General features: G+C 40.8%; 1 protein-coding gene across 1 annotated transcript; it reads left to right on the top strand.

Annotated features, from left to right (window-relative positions):
• The first annotated feature begins 1,955 nt into the window (after positions 1-1,955).
• Positions 1,956-13,870, top strand: LOC132992524 (3-hydroxy-3-methylglutaryl-coenzyme A reductase-like). Its single transcript, XM_061061871.1, has 20 exons — positions 1,956-2,083; positions 3,718-3,905; positions 4,692-4,803; positions 4,905-4,992; positions 6,142-6,226; positions 6,356-6,461; positions 6,893-6,999; positions 7,119-7,238; positions 7,765-7,898; positions 8,005-8,339; positions 9,535-9,683; positions 9,869-10,063; positions 10,451-10,609; positions 10,696-10,853; positions 11,219-11,324; positions 11,453-11,623; positions 11,742-11,882; positions 12,033-12,191; positions 12,555-12,709; positions 12,815-13,870. The coding sequence occupies exons 2-20, from the start codon at positions 3,744-3,746 to the stop codon at positions 12,861-12,863; spliced, it is 2,691 nt and encodes an 896-aa protein (XP_060917854.1). The 5' UTR covers positions 1,956-2,083; positions 3,718-3,743; the 3' UTR covers positions 12,864-13,870.
• The last annotated feature ends 37 nt before the right edge of the window (positions 13,871-13,907 follow it).

Below are 13,907 nucleotides of genomic sequence, written 5' to 3'. Positions count from 1 at the left end.
ACAGAGATGCTCAGAAGCACTCTGACACCCTCGTGTGGCCCCATCCGTAACAATCCACTCCAGACAATGTGAAAATACACAGTTTAAGAACAACAACTGATGTATTAATAAATACACGACTGCGCTCCATCCTTCAGCAGCAACCACATTGTGAAGTTCGCGGACGACACAACAGCGGTTGGTCTCATCTCCGACAATGATGAGACGCACTACAGGATGGAGGTCAGCCAACTGGCCACGTGGTGCAGAGACAACAACCTCTTCCTGAAGGTCGACAAGACCAAGGAGGTTGTTGTCGACTTCCGGAGAGTCCCCACTCCTACACCTCCACTGACCATCGACGGTGCTGCTGTGGAGAGAGTGGGCAGCACCAAGTTCCTGGGGGTTCACATCAGTGAGGATCTCTCCTGGACAACCAACACCACATCACTGGCCAAGAAGTCCCAGCAGCGCCTCTACTTCCTCCGCAAGCTGAAGAGAGCACGAGCCCCCCCAACCATCATGTGCTCCTTCTACAGCGGCACCATCGAGAGCATCCTGACCAGCTGCATCACTGTGTGGCTCGGGAGCTGCACTGCTGCCAACCGCAACACCCTGCAGCGCACAGTGAAGGCTGCTGAACGGATTATCGGTGTCCCACTCCCCTCTCTTCTGGACCTCTACGGTACCCGCCTCACCCGCAAAGCAACCAGCATTGTGCGTGACCCCACCCACCCCTCACACAGCCTCTTCAGCCTCCTGCCATCGGGGAGACGGTACCGCAGCCTGCGGGCCGGCTCCACCAGACTGGGGAAACAGCTTCTTCCACCAAGCTGTCAGGAAGCTTAACTCTCTCCCCTCTCTTCCTTCCCCCCCCTCTGCCCCCACGAACACTGGACGTTGAAACCCCCTCCCGTTTGCCACCAAGAACTCTGGACTAATAACTCTGAAGCTAACATCTCAAAAGTACAATCAGTTTATTGCACATTGCACGAGTTTACTTTTTCTTTAAATTAAATTAAATTAAATTTACCAATTTGTACCTTTTGCACAATTTAGAATTTATTACTGTAAATATTATTATCTTATTTTTACCTCATTTTATTTGATCTATTTCACCTTATCTTATTTTATCTTATTTTGGTTGTATTGCACCGCGGGACGGAAACAAACAAAATTTCGATTCCACTGTACGTCTGGCATATTTTGAAATTGACAATAAAGTTGTCTTTGACTTTGACTAATGGTTAGAAAAGGCATGCTTTGTACATGACATTAAAAGACCACTTTCAAATAATTTCTGAAAAGGCCACAGATGGAAGAGTTACAAGTTTAAACCCCCCATGTGGTTAAACACAAGAACAAACAATAACATGACACAATGAAGTTTTCATTCCAGGTGACTACTATCAAGGATTAAACGGTCTGATGGCAGACGGAATAAAAGAGTTACAGCAGGCTGCATGGTTTGTTCTCTCCGCATCTCAGTGAACTCAGAGGACAGGGAGGGGGCACATTGTGAAATTATTCCTTTGGCTTTTTGGAGGGAACGCAAGTATCTCTGCTGGATTTTGATTCATAAGGAGCAGACCTCAAGAAAATAAGTGAGCATAAGCGATTGGGGGCTGCATGGTGGTGCAGTGGTCAGAGCTGTTACAGATCATTGGGAAGCATCCATGTGGTTTTGGAGCTTGGTGAGGCATGCAATAAAGCAGAAACAATTGAACATGTTGTTAATTGTTGAATTGTGAACACAAAGACAGAGCATTATGTCAGAAATGGAAAATCGCTGGACTTGTAAGGAGAGATATAAAAACATATTTTGGACTGTGGTGAAAGAGAACTGGGTCTGTTGAGGAGGATTTAGGGAATGTAAAAAGTGGTTAAATCCAGCAGATGGCAGCAGTGCAACTTCTTGGATGCCAACTGCCGCTAAAACCCAAAGAAGAAGAAGAAGAAGAAGTTACGCACGTCACGTCACGCACAGCCTGCGTCGCCATGTTGGAGTGGTTGCGTCAGGATGAAGGAAACAGCCAGCTGAGCAGTTCAACTGTCATCATCATGAAAAGGACTCTGTGACCACAGGAAGACTTTCTTTTGAAACGTACGTAAATTAAATCCTTCTATTAGACACTCGCACAAAAACGTGAAGTTATAAAATGACCTTGAGGACAGGCTGTGTAAGAAAGTAAGACCGGGGTGTGTCGGCTGATGTAGCTCAAGCTAACCGATGCTAACGATGTCCTCTGCTGTAGTGAAGTAACAAATGTTAACAACAACAAACAATAATGTGTATTATATATATATGTCAATTGTACATATAGTAGCCTATATCAAATTGTATATACATATATAGATATATATATATAGATTGTATCAAATGTATAATTGTAAACATACTGTACCAAACTGTATAGATATAAGGATTGTATAAATATATAAAATGTAAATATAGTATATCAAATTGTACAAATAGGTATGTATATATAGATATATGGATTGTATAAATATATAAATTATAAAAAAATCATAGTACATCAAATTGTACAAATATATATGTATATATGGATTGTATAATATATAAATTATAAAAAATCATAGTATATCAAATTGTACAATAGATATGTATATATAGATGTATATGGATTGTATAAATATATAAATTATAAAAAATCATAGTATATCAAATTGTACAATAGATATGTATATATAGATGTATATGGATTGTATAAATATATAAATTATAAAAAATCATAGTATATCAAATTGTACAAATAGATATGTATATATAGATGTATATGGATTGTATAGATATATAAATTATAAAAAATCATAGTATATCAAATTGTACAATAGATATGTATATATAGATATATGGATTGTATAGATATATAAATTATAAAAAATCATAGTATATTAAATTGTACAAATAGATATGTATATATAGATGTATATGGATTGTATAAATATATAATTATACAAAATCATAGTATATTAAATTGTACAAATAGATATGTATATATAGATGTATATGGATTGTATAAATATATAAATTATAAAAAATCATAGTATATTAAATTGTACAATAGATATGTATATATAGATGTATATGGATTGTATAAATATATAAATTATAAAAAATCATAGTATATTAAATTGTACAATTAGATATGTATATATAGATGTATATGGATTGTATAAATATATAAATTATAAAAAATCATAGTATATCAAATTGTACAATAGATATGTATATATAGATGTATATGGATTGTATAAATATATAAATTATAAAAAATCATAGTATATCAAGTTGTATATATGTATGAAAAATCATTGGATTGTAAATATCAAATATAGTATCATAAATATAGTAATATAGATAGATTGTATATATAGAGAGATTATAAGGAACACAGGAAGTTAATTTAATTTAATAAATATTAATTATTGAGATGTGGAAAAGGGGTAGGATTAAATAAGTTTTATACTTCTTCCTTTTCAGGCATATCAATTGAATATATGTAATTTTCTTTTTCTTTTTCTTTTTTTGTGAAATAATTTGAACATTGTTTTTTTGTTTATTGTATTTTCGTGCTTTTCATTTTGTTTTTTTATTTTTGATGTGTTTGATTTTATTTGATATGTCTGAAATAAATTTAATCAATCAAAAATTAATCAATCAAAAACCTGTTGGTTGTTGATCTCATCCTTGTTGTGTTCTCACTGTGACTTTAGGTAAACAGGAAGGAGAACCGGGTACCATGTTAGCTCGACTGTTCCGGCTCCATGGCCTGTTTGTGGCCGCCCACCCGTGGGAGGTGATAGTGGGCACCCTCGCCATCACCGTCTGCCTCATGTCTATGAACAGCCTGGCAACCAGCAGCCAGATGTGCACCTGGAATGAGTGCCCCAAGGTCGAAGAGGTGAGTCTTAAGAGAGAAGCCTGCTGTGAACGGGAGGTGGCAGGTCATTTGAAATGGGATCAACGAAAGGCCAGGCAATATATCACGTTTTTAAGATATATCAATATGTTTTGAAGTGCTGCTCACTTATGTCTAAGATCATGATCACTATTATTTTTAAATTTGATCTCAATGTTAAACAACATTACTCATTGCAATGCTTTTACAACATCTGGATCACATGCATTTATTGAACTCTAACACTCTGAATACTTCATAAAACAAGCAATAAATGAAAATGGATAAGTGAAAAATACAGAGCTGATGTAATCTTGGGGCCAAAATACAAGAACACTTTGAAACATTTACCACACATGAGAAAAAAAACGCAACACAGCATGCTGCACAGTCATTGTTTAATCTCGATTATTTTGTTTTCATGATCGTGAAAGCCAAAATAATAATAAAAATTGTAACTCGTTTAATGTCCCAGCCTTTAGATATAGGCTAAGCAGTGTCTACCATACACATAGACAATATTAGGACGGGCTGGCCAGATGTATTTATTGCCACCCGAGCATATTTCCTTTTTTTGGTTTTCCATAAAATCACCAGTCATGAGAGAGTGAGAGTTACGTCTCTCCTGTAAACGCACAGATTGAGGTGCTATGTCTATTATTAAAACTGTAGCCTCTTCCGCCGTCCTTTTAATATTTTTCTGCAGTCTCTGTGATAGTTGTGATCCAGCCTTAAATCAAGGAGCAGTTGATGAAAGCGTATTGAAAAATGTGTCTGTTTCTCTTGTAGAAAAGCCAAAGCAGTGACATAATCATCCTGACAGTTACACGCTGCATGGCCATCGTTTACATCTATTTCCAGTTCAAGAATCTCCGACAATTGGGATCCAAATATATACTAGGTTTGTATGATAAATTGAAACGGCACAGCTTTTTGTAGTTGAATGTCCCATATTTGATGTTTTCAACTTTCAACCACTTTTTTTTCCTTTTCTCTTGTCAGGTATCGCAGGTTTATTCACAGTGTTTTCCAGCTTCGTTTTCAGTACAGTGGTCATCCATTTCTTTGGGAAAGAACTGACGGGGCTCAAGTAAGTTCTCCATATTCACTGAGAGTTATCGTTATGTAAACAGTCCCCCAGTCATAGCTTTTAGAGCTCTAAAACGTTTGGTTGAGGTGGATTTCATATGTTGCTGTTCTGTCTGTGTACTTCAGTTACTACACTAGATCAGTGGTTCCCAACCTTTTGTCCTTGGAGCCCCTCTTACTTGTATCTGAGAAAGGCTGACCCCCCCCCAGGAGCCACACGGGGGAAAAAATAGATACATTGCTTTTAAAAATGAACATATATTTAACATATATTGATAAAATCAATCAGAGTATGCTAACACACATGTTCTTTCCAAAAGACATTTGTATTAATTTTCCAGTTTAAACATGATTTTAACGCACAGTTTGTCAAATCCACCACCAGGGGGCTCTCAATCAAAACAATAACAAAAGATGACATTGAGGCTGGCGGGGAATCATGGGAGTGATTCTTGATTCCCCCAACATTCTACATATTATACCTTTAATATGTGCAAATCTAATTTTGACAACCTCCGAGCAGACAGAGCCTCACACCCCCCTGAGATCTCAGGCTCCCTCCGTAGGGGGGGCCACGACCCCAGGTTGGGAACCAATACCCTAGAAAACCAGAAAATAATGTATTAAGAGTGCACTTCTCAAAAGCCATGTGTTAAAGTGCTTCACACTGGCTCTAGAATACAACAAAAACTTGTTGTATGATATGATCCGGTTTAAATAAAAAGATAAAACACCATTACACATCTGTAAAATAAGGAAAGGCTCTCTTTATAAAGCTGTGTTTTAAGATGAGATTGAAATAGATCGCCTGCTTTGACCTCCTAACTTTACTTTGTGTGATTGGTTTAGAGCTTTAAACAGCACTCAGCACTCTGTCCCTGTCAGTCAGACAAATGACCTCTGTCCCAGTATTTCAAGGAAAGTTAACATAATTAAGATTTTTTATTCAAACCTACTGCCCACCCTTCAGTTTAGAATTAAAGAAACACAATTACAGTCCTGTCAGACACACCACAAGGAATTTAACACAACAAAAGAAGGTTATTGTTGTGACTTTCAGGGTCATGAATCTTTCAATAGTGTTGGTAACCTCTGCAGTGAAATCTTACACAGTCTGTCTCTGATTGTCATTTGACTCTTTACCCTGCAGTGAAGCCCTGCCTTTCTTCCTCCTCCTCATCGACCTGTCCAAAGCCTGTACCCTGGCCAAATTTGCCCTAAGCTCCAACTCTCAGGTAAAATGTCACACAACTTTCTTTTTGGTATTTGTGATATTTTAACCGAAGTAGAAACTGTTGATTATAATAAAAATTGCAACTGAAGTGTTGCTGACTAGTGCTGTGGTTCCTGTGTGTTGTGTACAGGAGGAGGTTAGGGAGAACATCTCCCAGGGCATGGCCATCCTGGGTCCCACCTTCACCCTGGATGCTCTGGTTGAATGTTTGGTTATTGGTATTGGCACCATGTCAGGTAAATATACATTTTCCTGCAAATCTCTATCGAACAATTCGGCATATAAATGCAAATTTTGTAGACAAGAGGCAGGATTTTTGGTGTCAGAAGCGTTCCAGTTTTTGTTTGTAGTCCAAGTAGTATCGTCCATGAGGGCTTTGGCTGTATGCAGGGAAGTCCTTGTGCCAAGCAAAAGACACAGAACAATCCATAAGCTCATAAACTGTTCATAAATCTCTGTTTATATCTATATAAAAAGAGACTTCTTAATATGAGAGGAGTCACTAATCCAGTGATAGATCCCTTCTAACAACTCAAACCCAGAGTACAGAAAATTAAATTCTGATCTGGAATATCTGCTGGCTACACTGGAACCCAGTGTTATTTTTATTTTTTACTAGATCAGTCACATATTTGTTTGTAAAATACATTTTCTGTTGTTTTTGCAGGCGTGCCTCAGTTGGAGATCATGTGTTGTTTCGGCTGTATGTCGGTTCTGGCCAATTACTTTGTCTTCATGACTTTCTTCCCCGCCTGCGTCTCCCTTGTCTTGGAGGTACGGATGATATGCAGCTGTTCTGAAAATCATATAGTTCAGACAAAAAGTCTCAATGAATCATTGACATCACAAAATATTATTTTTTACATTTGTGTGTTGCGTATGTGTGTGTGTAGCTGTCCAGGGAGAGTCGAGAGGGCCGTCCAATCTGGCAGCTGAGCCAGTTTTCCTGCGTGCTGGCTGAAGAGGAAGACAACAAGCCCAACCCTGTGACACAGAGGGTTAAAATCATCATGGTGAGACACTACCTTCCGCCTTTTACCCTCCTAAAAGTGTCCGTATGAGAGGACTGTAGTGTGCTTTCTTATTGTCTGATGATAGTAAGGGCCATTTTATGATTCAATTCAGTAGATGTTTTACAGATTGGACCTTTTTAAGTGTGCAATCTGTGAACTGTGTAAACACTCTAAAATGTTACCGGGGTCTAAAGGGTAAATTAAACTCTGTGAATGCCAGAGTCCAAAAAGGTTGAGCAATTGGGCAAGACACTTCAACTGGTGCACGAATCAGAATCAGAAATACTTGATTAATCCCAGAGGGAAATTCGATCGTTACAGTTGCTCCAAAATATAGCAATAAAAATATTAATCAAATAGAATAGGAATGTAAGTAAGATATCAATAATAGGTGCAAGAAATATTTACACAAATAAGAGTCAGATAGAAATCATGGATGGTTCTGGCCAATGTCCTTAGCATGGACATTAGATCCTTTCTAAACGACTCGTTCTAACTGTGGTGTCTTTTCCCCTGTTGTCCTCAGTCTCTGGGTTTGGCGTTGGTTCACGCTCACACTCGATTAGCATCTGAAAATCCAGGTCACAACCGCACAGTGGAGGGGCCCATCTCTGAGAGACTGGACTCTGGTGGTCCCATGTTGTCTTTAAAGCTCACCAGGTAAAAAAAAACATAGGACGATTTCTCACGTCACAAAAAACATTTTATTCAGTTTATTCGGCGACCCGCTCACGATGGCTCTCTCTGTCTCTCCTCCGCCTGCCAGCATGGACCTGGAGCAGCTGATCACACTGGGCCTCGCCCTCCTGCTGGCTGTGAAGTACGTCTTCTTCGAGCAAGCTGAGAACGAGTCCTCCCTGTCCCTGAAGAGTCCCATCGTCAGTTCTCCTTCGACGCAGAAGCAAAGAGTGACAGGAGACTGCTGCTGGAGAGATTACCAAGCCCCGAGACCCCAGAAGATGCTGAACGGTTTCTTACCAACCAACCCGCCATCATCATCATCATCTTCACCATCATCATCATCATCATCACCATCACCATCATCATCAGCCTCAGACTCTCCAGCTCCTCCTGAGACTGACAAGGTGCTACCAGGGAAAAGTAAGTCTTAAAATTGTCCCTTCTCAGCTTTATGACTTATGAAATCACTGATTAAGAATCTGTATCCACTAACTTAGTTTACTATGCTGGTAGCGCCCACAACTTCACTGTTGCTAGGTGACAAAGGTTCCACTTCCCTACGTAGTAGTGACCAATAAGTCTGTTTTAAACTCATCATTATGCTCAATATGCGTCTTAAATAAAGGACGTTTTGGAAAGGAATCCTGTCCTGGTATTAGCAGCACTTCTACACTTTTAACATTTCACAGTAAAAAAAAGAACAGAAGTCTAGGTTGAGATAATCCGTGTGAGGAAAAGGTTTTTTTAGGTTCTCCTCTGATGTTGTTGTCGTTGACAGAGTTTATATCAGAAGTCCGGCCACTTCTGGATTTTGATTGGTTGGTGACATTAACGAGCGCTGCAGTGTTCCTGAAGCTGAAACATTTCCAACTTAACGCTGTGAGCCAGCGACAATTTTAATTTTAATTTTAATTTTAAAAAGCCTCTTTAACATCGAGGCCAGGGGACTACAGATGAAAAGTAGCGTTTTGGCTAATTCTGGCATTTTTACCCACGTATAATCATGTGTTTTATTAATTTGGACTGTCCCCTTTCTTAAAGTCTTTATATGTGATTTTTCACACTTAAATATAATATAAATCAAGTATATCCTCTGAAAATAACTCTGTGAGTCATGACTGTCTACAATGGGTGTAACACCCGAGTCCCACTGTCTGTGATGTTTTCAGAGTTTTCAGAGTCCTATCTTCAGTTTGTTTACATCGCCAGGACGGCCGGCTGACTCCTCCCCTCACGAATAAAAGTTGTTTAATTGAGGGACTAGAGAAAAGAAGAATAACATACTGTACTCACTGCTTAACTGTGTTTCTAGATCACGCTCATTTCAGGTAAATTTACATGCAGTGTGAAGATACGAGCATAATAAAGATCGCTAGCATTAGCATGCTAACACAACATTGCAGCGCAAGTTGTTTTGGTTTCATGCTGGAGCTCAAGGGCGACATCTGCTGGATCAAAAAATCGCATATAAAGCCTTTAATAAACTGAATTGAATTTAATTGAATTGACAATAAACAGCTGATGCCGAGTGTTTATTTGCTCTTAATATCAGAGAACTGCCAGCACAGAAAACAGATGAAAAACTGATGTTGTTTTTGACTCTCATTAACAACAGATTGGACTCCTGCTGCAGTAGTGGAGAATGGCCCCTGTCTTTCATTTGACGGGGAGTGTCCTGCTCCAGAACCTTCTGTAACACAAAGTAGCTGTAACTCGGAGCCCCGCATGCTTGAGGAGTGTCTGGACGTCCTCTCCGATCCTCAGGTCAGCTGGCAGAGCACACACACACACACACACACACACACACACACACACACACACACACACACACACACACACACACACACACACACACACACACACACACACACACACACACACATCTTTTGGTTCTGTGTGTTGAGCTGAAGGTTTCTAAAATAACTTGTTTTGCTCTTATCGATTTTCAGAAAGGTGCCCGTTTTCTGAGCGACACTGAGGTGATGAACCTCGTCGCCTCTCGTGACATCCTCAACTACAAACTGGAAACCGTCCTCGAGACTCGGGAGAGGGGCGTGGCCATACGGAGGAAAATGCTGTCACCCAAACTGCCTGTTGCCTTCGCTTTGACTGGTCTGCCTTATAAGGACTACGACTACTCGAAGGTACTGAGAGGATGGATATCTTCAAATGCAAACCACTTATATATCAGTTTATGCTTGAAGTGATTGTGAATAAAGAAGCAGCCGTGGTCGTTACCCATGATCCCTTCCTGTTGATTTCAACAATCTAAGCCTGACAGTGACAGAAACAAGAAGTTTTAGTACATGTATTTCTCTACAGATGGTCTGTTTTTAGTTTTTGAGCCGTAACAGTTCATCTAACAGCTGCCGGCTGAAGTGATCTGTTGAAGCAATTAAAAAAATCTTTGAGCCTATTTCTCATTTAGAGCCAAAAACATGTCAAAGGTTTTAATTTACTAGAATTAACCTTCAATTTTCTTAGATTCTTGAAACAAACTGTCTGTAACACTTAGTGTTGTTGCTCTGCAGGTTATGGGCGCCTGCTGTGAGAATGTCATCGGCTACATGCCGGTGCCAGTCGGAGTCGCCGGTCCTCTCCTGTTGGACGAGAAGCAGTTTCACGTCCCCATGGCGACCACAGAAGGCTGTCTTGTAGCCAGTACCAACAGAGGATGCAGAGCGCTTTCTGTGAGTGAGGGGCTATCTTCCTGAGATTCTGAATGTGTGTGTGTGTGTGTTTTCGCTGACCGTGCGTGTTGTGTTTCCTGTCCCAGTTGAGCGGGGGCTGCCGCAGCAGGATCCTCGCTGACAGTATGACCAGGGGCCCCGTGGTGAGGCTGCCCTCAGCGTGCCGGGCAGCAGAGGTCAAAGTCTGGCTCGAGACCTTGGATGGATTTAGCCTGATCAAAGAGGCTTTCGACCAAACCAGCAGGTCAGGAGAAACACAGTGGAAGCAAAAATAACTCCCAGAATATTTAGAAAAGGTGTTTCCTAGAGCATGATCGAAATGAGATTTTTAAGGGACTCATTCCTAAGTTACCAACAAGGCGACTTATATGATTTATATTCATATTCATTCAACAAGGTAGGTACTGCAGACAAACTACAGGACAGTGCCATGTCCAAATCACTCAAAGAATTGTTTACCTCAGTATATGTTCTGTTGTAAAAAAAAGTCTTGTATATAAGTCTCAGTTATATGTCGGGCAAGCTGAGATATTTAGGTTTCAGGTAGTTGCTTGTGTATTGAAGGATTCTAGGACCTGCAGATACTGAATAAATATTTGTCCTTGTTAGGTTTGCTCGTCTGGACAAGCTGCTGGTGTGCTTAGCTGGGAGGAACTTGTACATCCGCTTCCAGTCTCGGACCGGAGACGCCATGGGCATGAACATGCTCTCTAAGGTATAAACAAGTCTTAAAAGGGTCCAGCGTCTATCTCAAGTCTGCTCACTCTATTGTCTGTGCAGTTTTTGTTTTGTTTTCTCTTCTCGTGTAAACACTGATGTGTGTGTCTGTTTTTTTTTAATCAGGGCACCGAGCAGGCTCTGCACAGACTGCAGCAGCAGTTTCCAGACGTGGAGGTGCTGGCTGTGAGTGGAAACTACTGCACTGACAAGAAGTCTGCCGCCATCAACTGGATCCTGGGCCGTGGGAAGTCTGCCGTGTGTGAGGCCACCGTTCCCGCCAAGGTGGTCCGAGAGGTACGGACAACTGAAATCCATCAGTCAGGGATCCAATCACAGTTAATTAATGCAGCGAATTATTCAAGTATGCTGATATATACAGCTGGTTCAAAACAACCCTTTCATGTGTTTGCAGGTGTTGAAAAGCAGCACGGCCGCTCTGGTAGAACTCAACATCAACAAGAACTTGGTGGGCTCGGCGATGGCCGGCAGCATCGGGGGCTTCAACGCTCACGCTGCAAACATTGTAGCAGCCATTTACATCGCCTGTGGACAGGTAACCTCTCAGCCTCTCTATACATGTACAAACACGGAGTCACACCATCAACAGTAAATCCTTATGGACCTGTGTGACATTTAAAAAAATGATGGACAGATAAATGTTTCTGAACACTGATGACTAATAGAGATCCATCATTTGTTTTAGGACCCCGCTCAGACGGTGGGGAGCTCTAACTGTATCACTCAGATGGAGCATGCTGGTGCAGAGGGAGAGGACCTGTACATCAGCTGCACCATGCCTTCCATTGAGCTGGGAACTGTGGGAGGAGGCACCAACCTGACTCCTCAGCAGGCCTGTCTGCAGGTAATGTCATGAGTGGTTTCTGTAAATGTTATGTTGTGTTTTTCTGTTTGTTAGTTATCGCTGTAGAATACATTTTGGGTTTGGTACAAAGAAGGATGCAAACTGGAGTGAAACAGCGCTGTGTGTGTGGATGTAAACCTCTTGCTGTTTCTTAACACGTTGTGCCTCTCGTGCTTCTGCAACGTTGTAATGCAATATGAAATCCCGCGGTGGGACACAAGTATTACGGGGTTGCAGAGTAAAAGCGCTGTTGCTGCAGACTTGGATGTTATAAAGGCTAAAAAGGAAAATGTTCTGTCGCCTCTTTTGTTTTTCTAATGTGTAGAAAATAACCAGAACGCTGTTTACACGTGTGTCTTTCAGATGCTTGGTGTTCAAGGTACAAGTTCAGACCAGCCAGGTGAGAACGCCCGTCAGCTGGCTCGCATCGTCTGCGGCACGGTGCTGGCAGGAGAGCTCTCCCTCATGGCCGCTCTGGCTGCTGGTCACCTCGTCAAGAGCCACTTGACTCACAACAGGTCGGATGTTCTACTGTTTATGCTTTTATCTCTTGTGATTTGGAAAACACAGTCGCCGTTCTCCTTCGAGGGATTTCTGACTTTTTTTCTCTTATTTGCCTGTAGATCTAAATCTAACCTGTCAGAAACTTCTCCATCGGAGTCGGCTGCGTGACACCAACTGTCGACGGTGGATCTTCAGACCGAGCGAGCGAGCGCTGCAGCGTGAACACTGAGGGATGACTCAGTTTTCTAATCGAATGGATCTGAAGTGCTGTGGATTAAAAAAAAGACTTCCAAAGCCCCAACACATGCTGAAGACCTCAGACAGTTTGTGCTCGCTTGTGTCTCGCCTGATGAATTGCACAAAAGAAAGACTTTATGGTTGAAGATGTTAACGTCGTGTTTTCTGATTTTGTGCCGTGTCTCTGAAGCTGAACACTGCAGGAGGGTTTGTGGAAAACATTCGATATTGTTTTTGGCCCCCGATTTCTGAGACAACTGTGAATTATTGATGAGGTTCAGATAATAATCAAAGGTGAAACCCTCGACACTGCACTAAGTCTTTGACAAGTATCCAGTGCCTCTTAAGAGCTTAACGGCCTTTAAAGTCCCACAAAGAAGAGGAAAACTGTGTGCAGTAACTCAATGCGTGACTGTCCTGGTGTTCTCTGACTAATGGATCTTTGCACTTGCCAAAAGCTCGTCTGAGATAGCGCTGCTGCTGCTTAAGATGACACTTAAAATGCCAACTTTCTGCCTGAATGTATTTTAAAGGAAGTCAGTGCCGTATGTTCTCTTATTGAATTATGGTGGTACTGTATACTGTGTATACTGTAGGATGAGTGTGGCTGCTGGTTCCAGGAGGAGGAAGCATCTGCTGATGGTTTTTTGTTACAGTGTTAAGGGGAAATAGGAAAAAGTTGAAGTTCAAAGCCATATTAACTTATTTAAGATTTATTTTTTTTCTGGTACGATTTAATGATTGGACCGTTGGGTTTAATGTACCACTGACTACAATGTGTGCAGGTTTGTCCTTTAAAAAAAGCAATGAAGTGGCCTTACATACCGCACGTCCAGGAGAAGTTCAGCCATAGCATGCTCTAGCTAGAATATTTAATTTAAAGTTGTTCATCTGAAAAGGTTGTATTTAAAAGAATAAATAACACTGTCTCCTCTAAAGGATGTTTCATTTATCATCACGAGTAAAACACAAGAG

Source organism: Labrus mixtus, chromosome 17 (genome assembly GCF_963584025.1).
Source record: "Labrus mixtus chromosome 17, fLabMix1.1, whole genome shotgun sequence".
NCBI lineage: Eukaryota > Metazoa > Chordata > Actinopteri > Labriformes > Labridae > Labrus > Labrus mixtus.
This window is presented reverse-complemented; position numbering and strand designations above follow the sequence as displayed.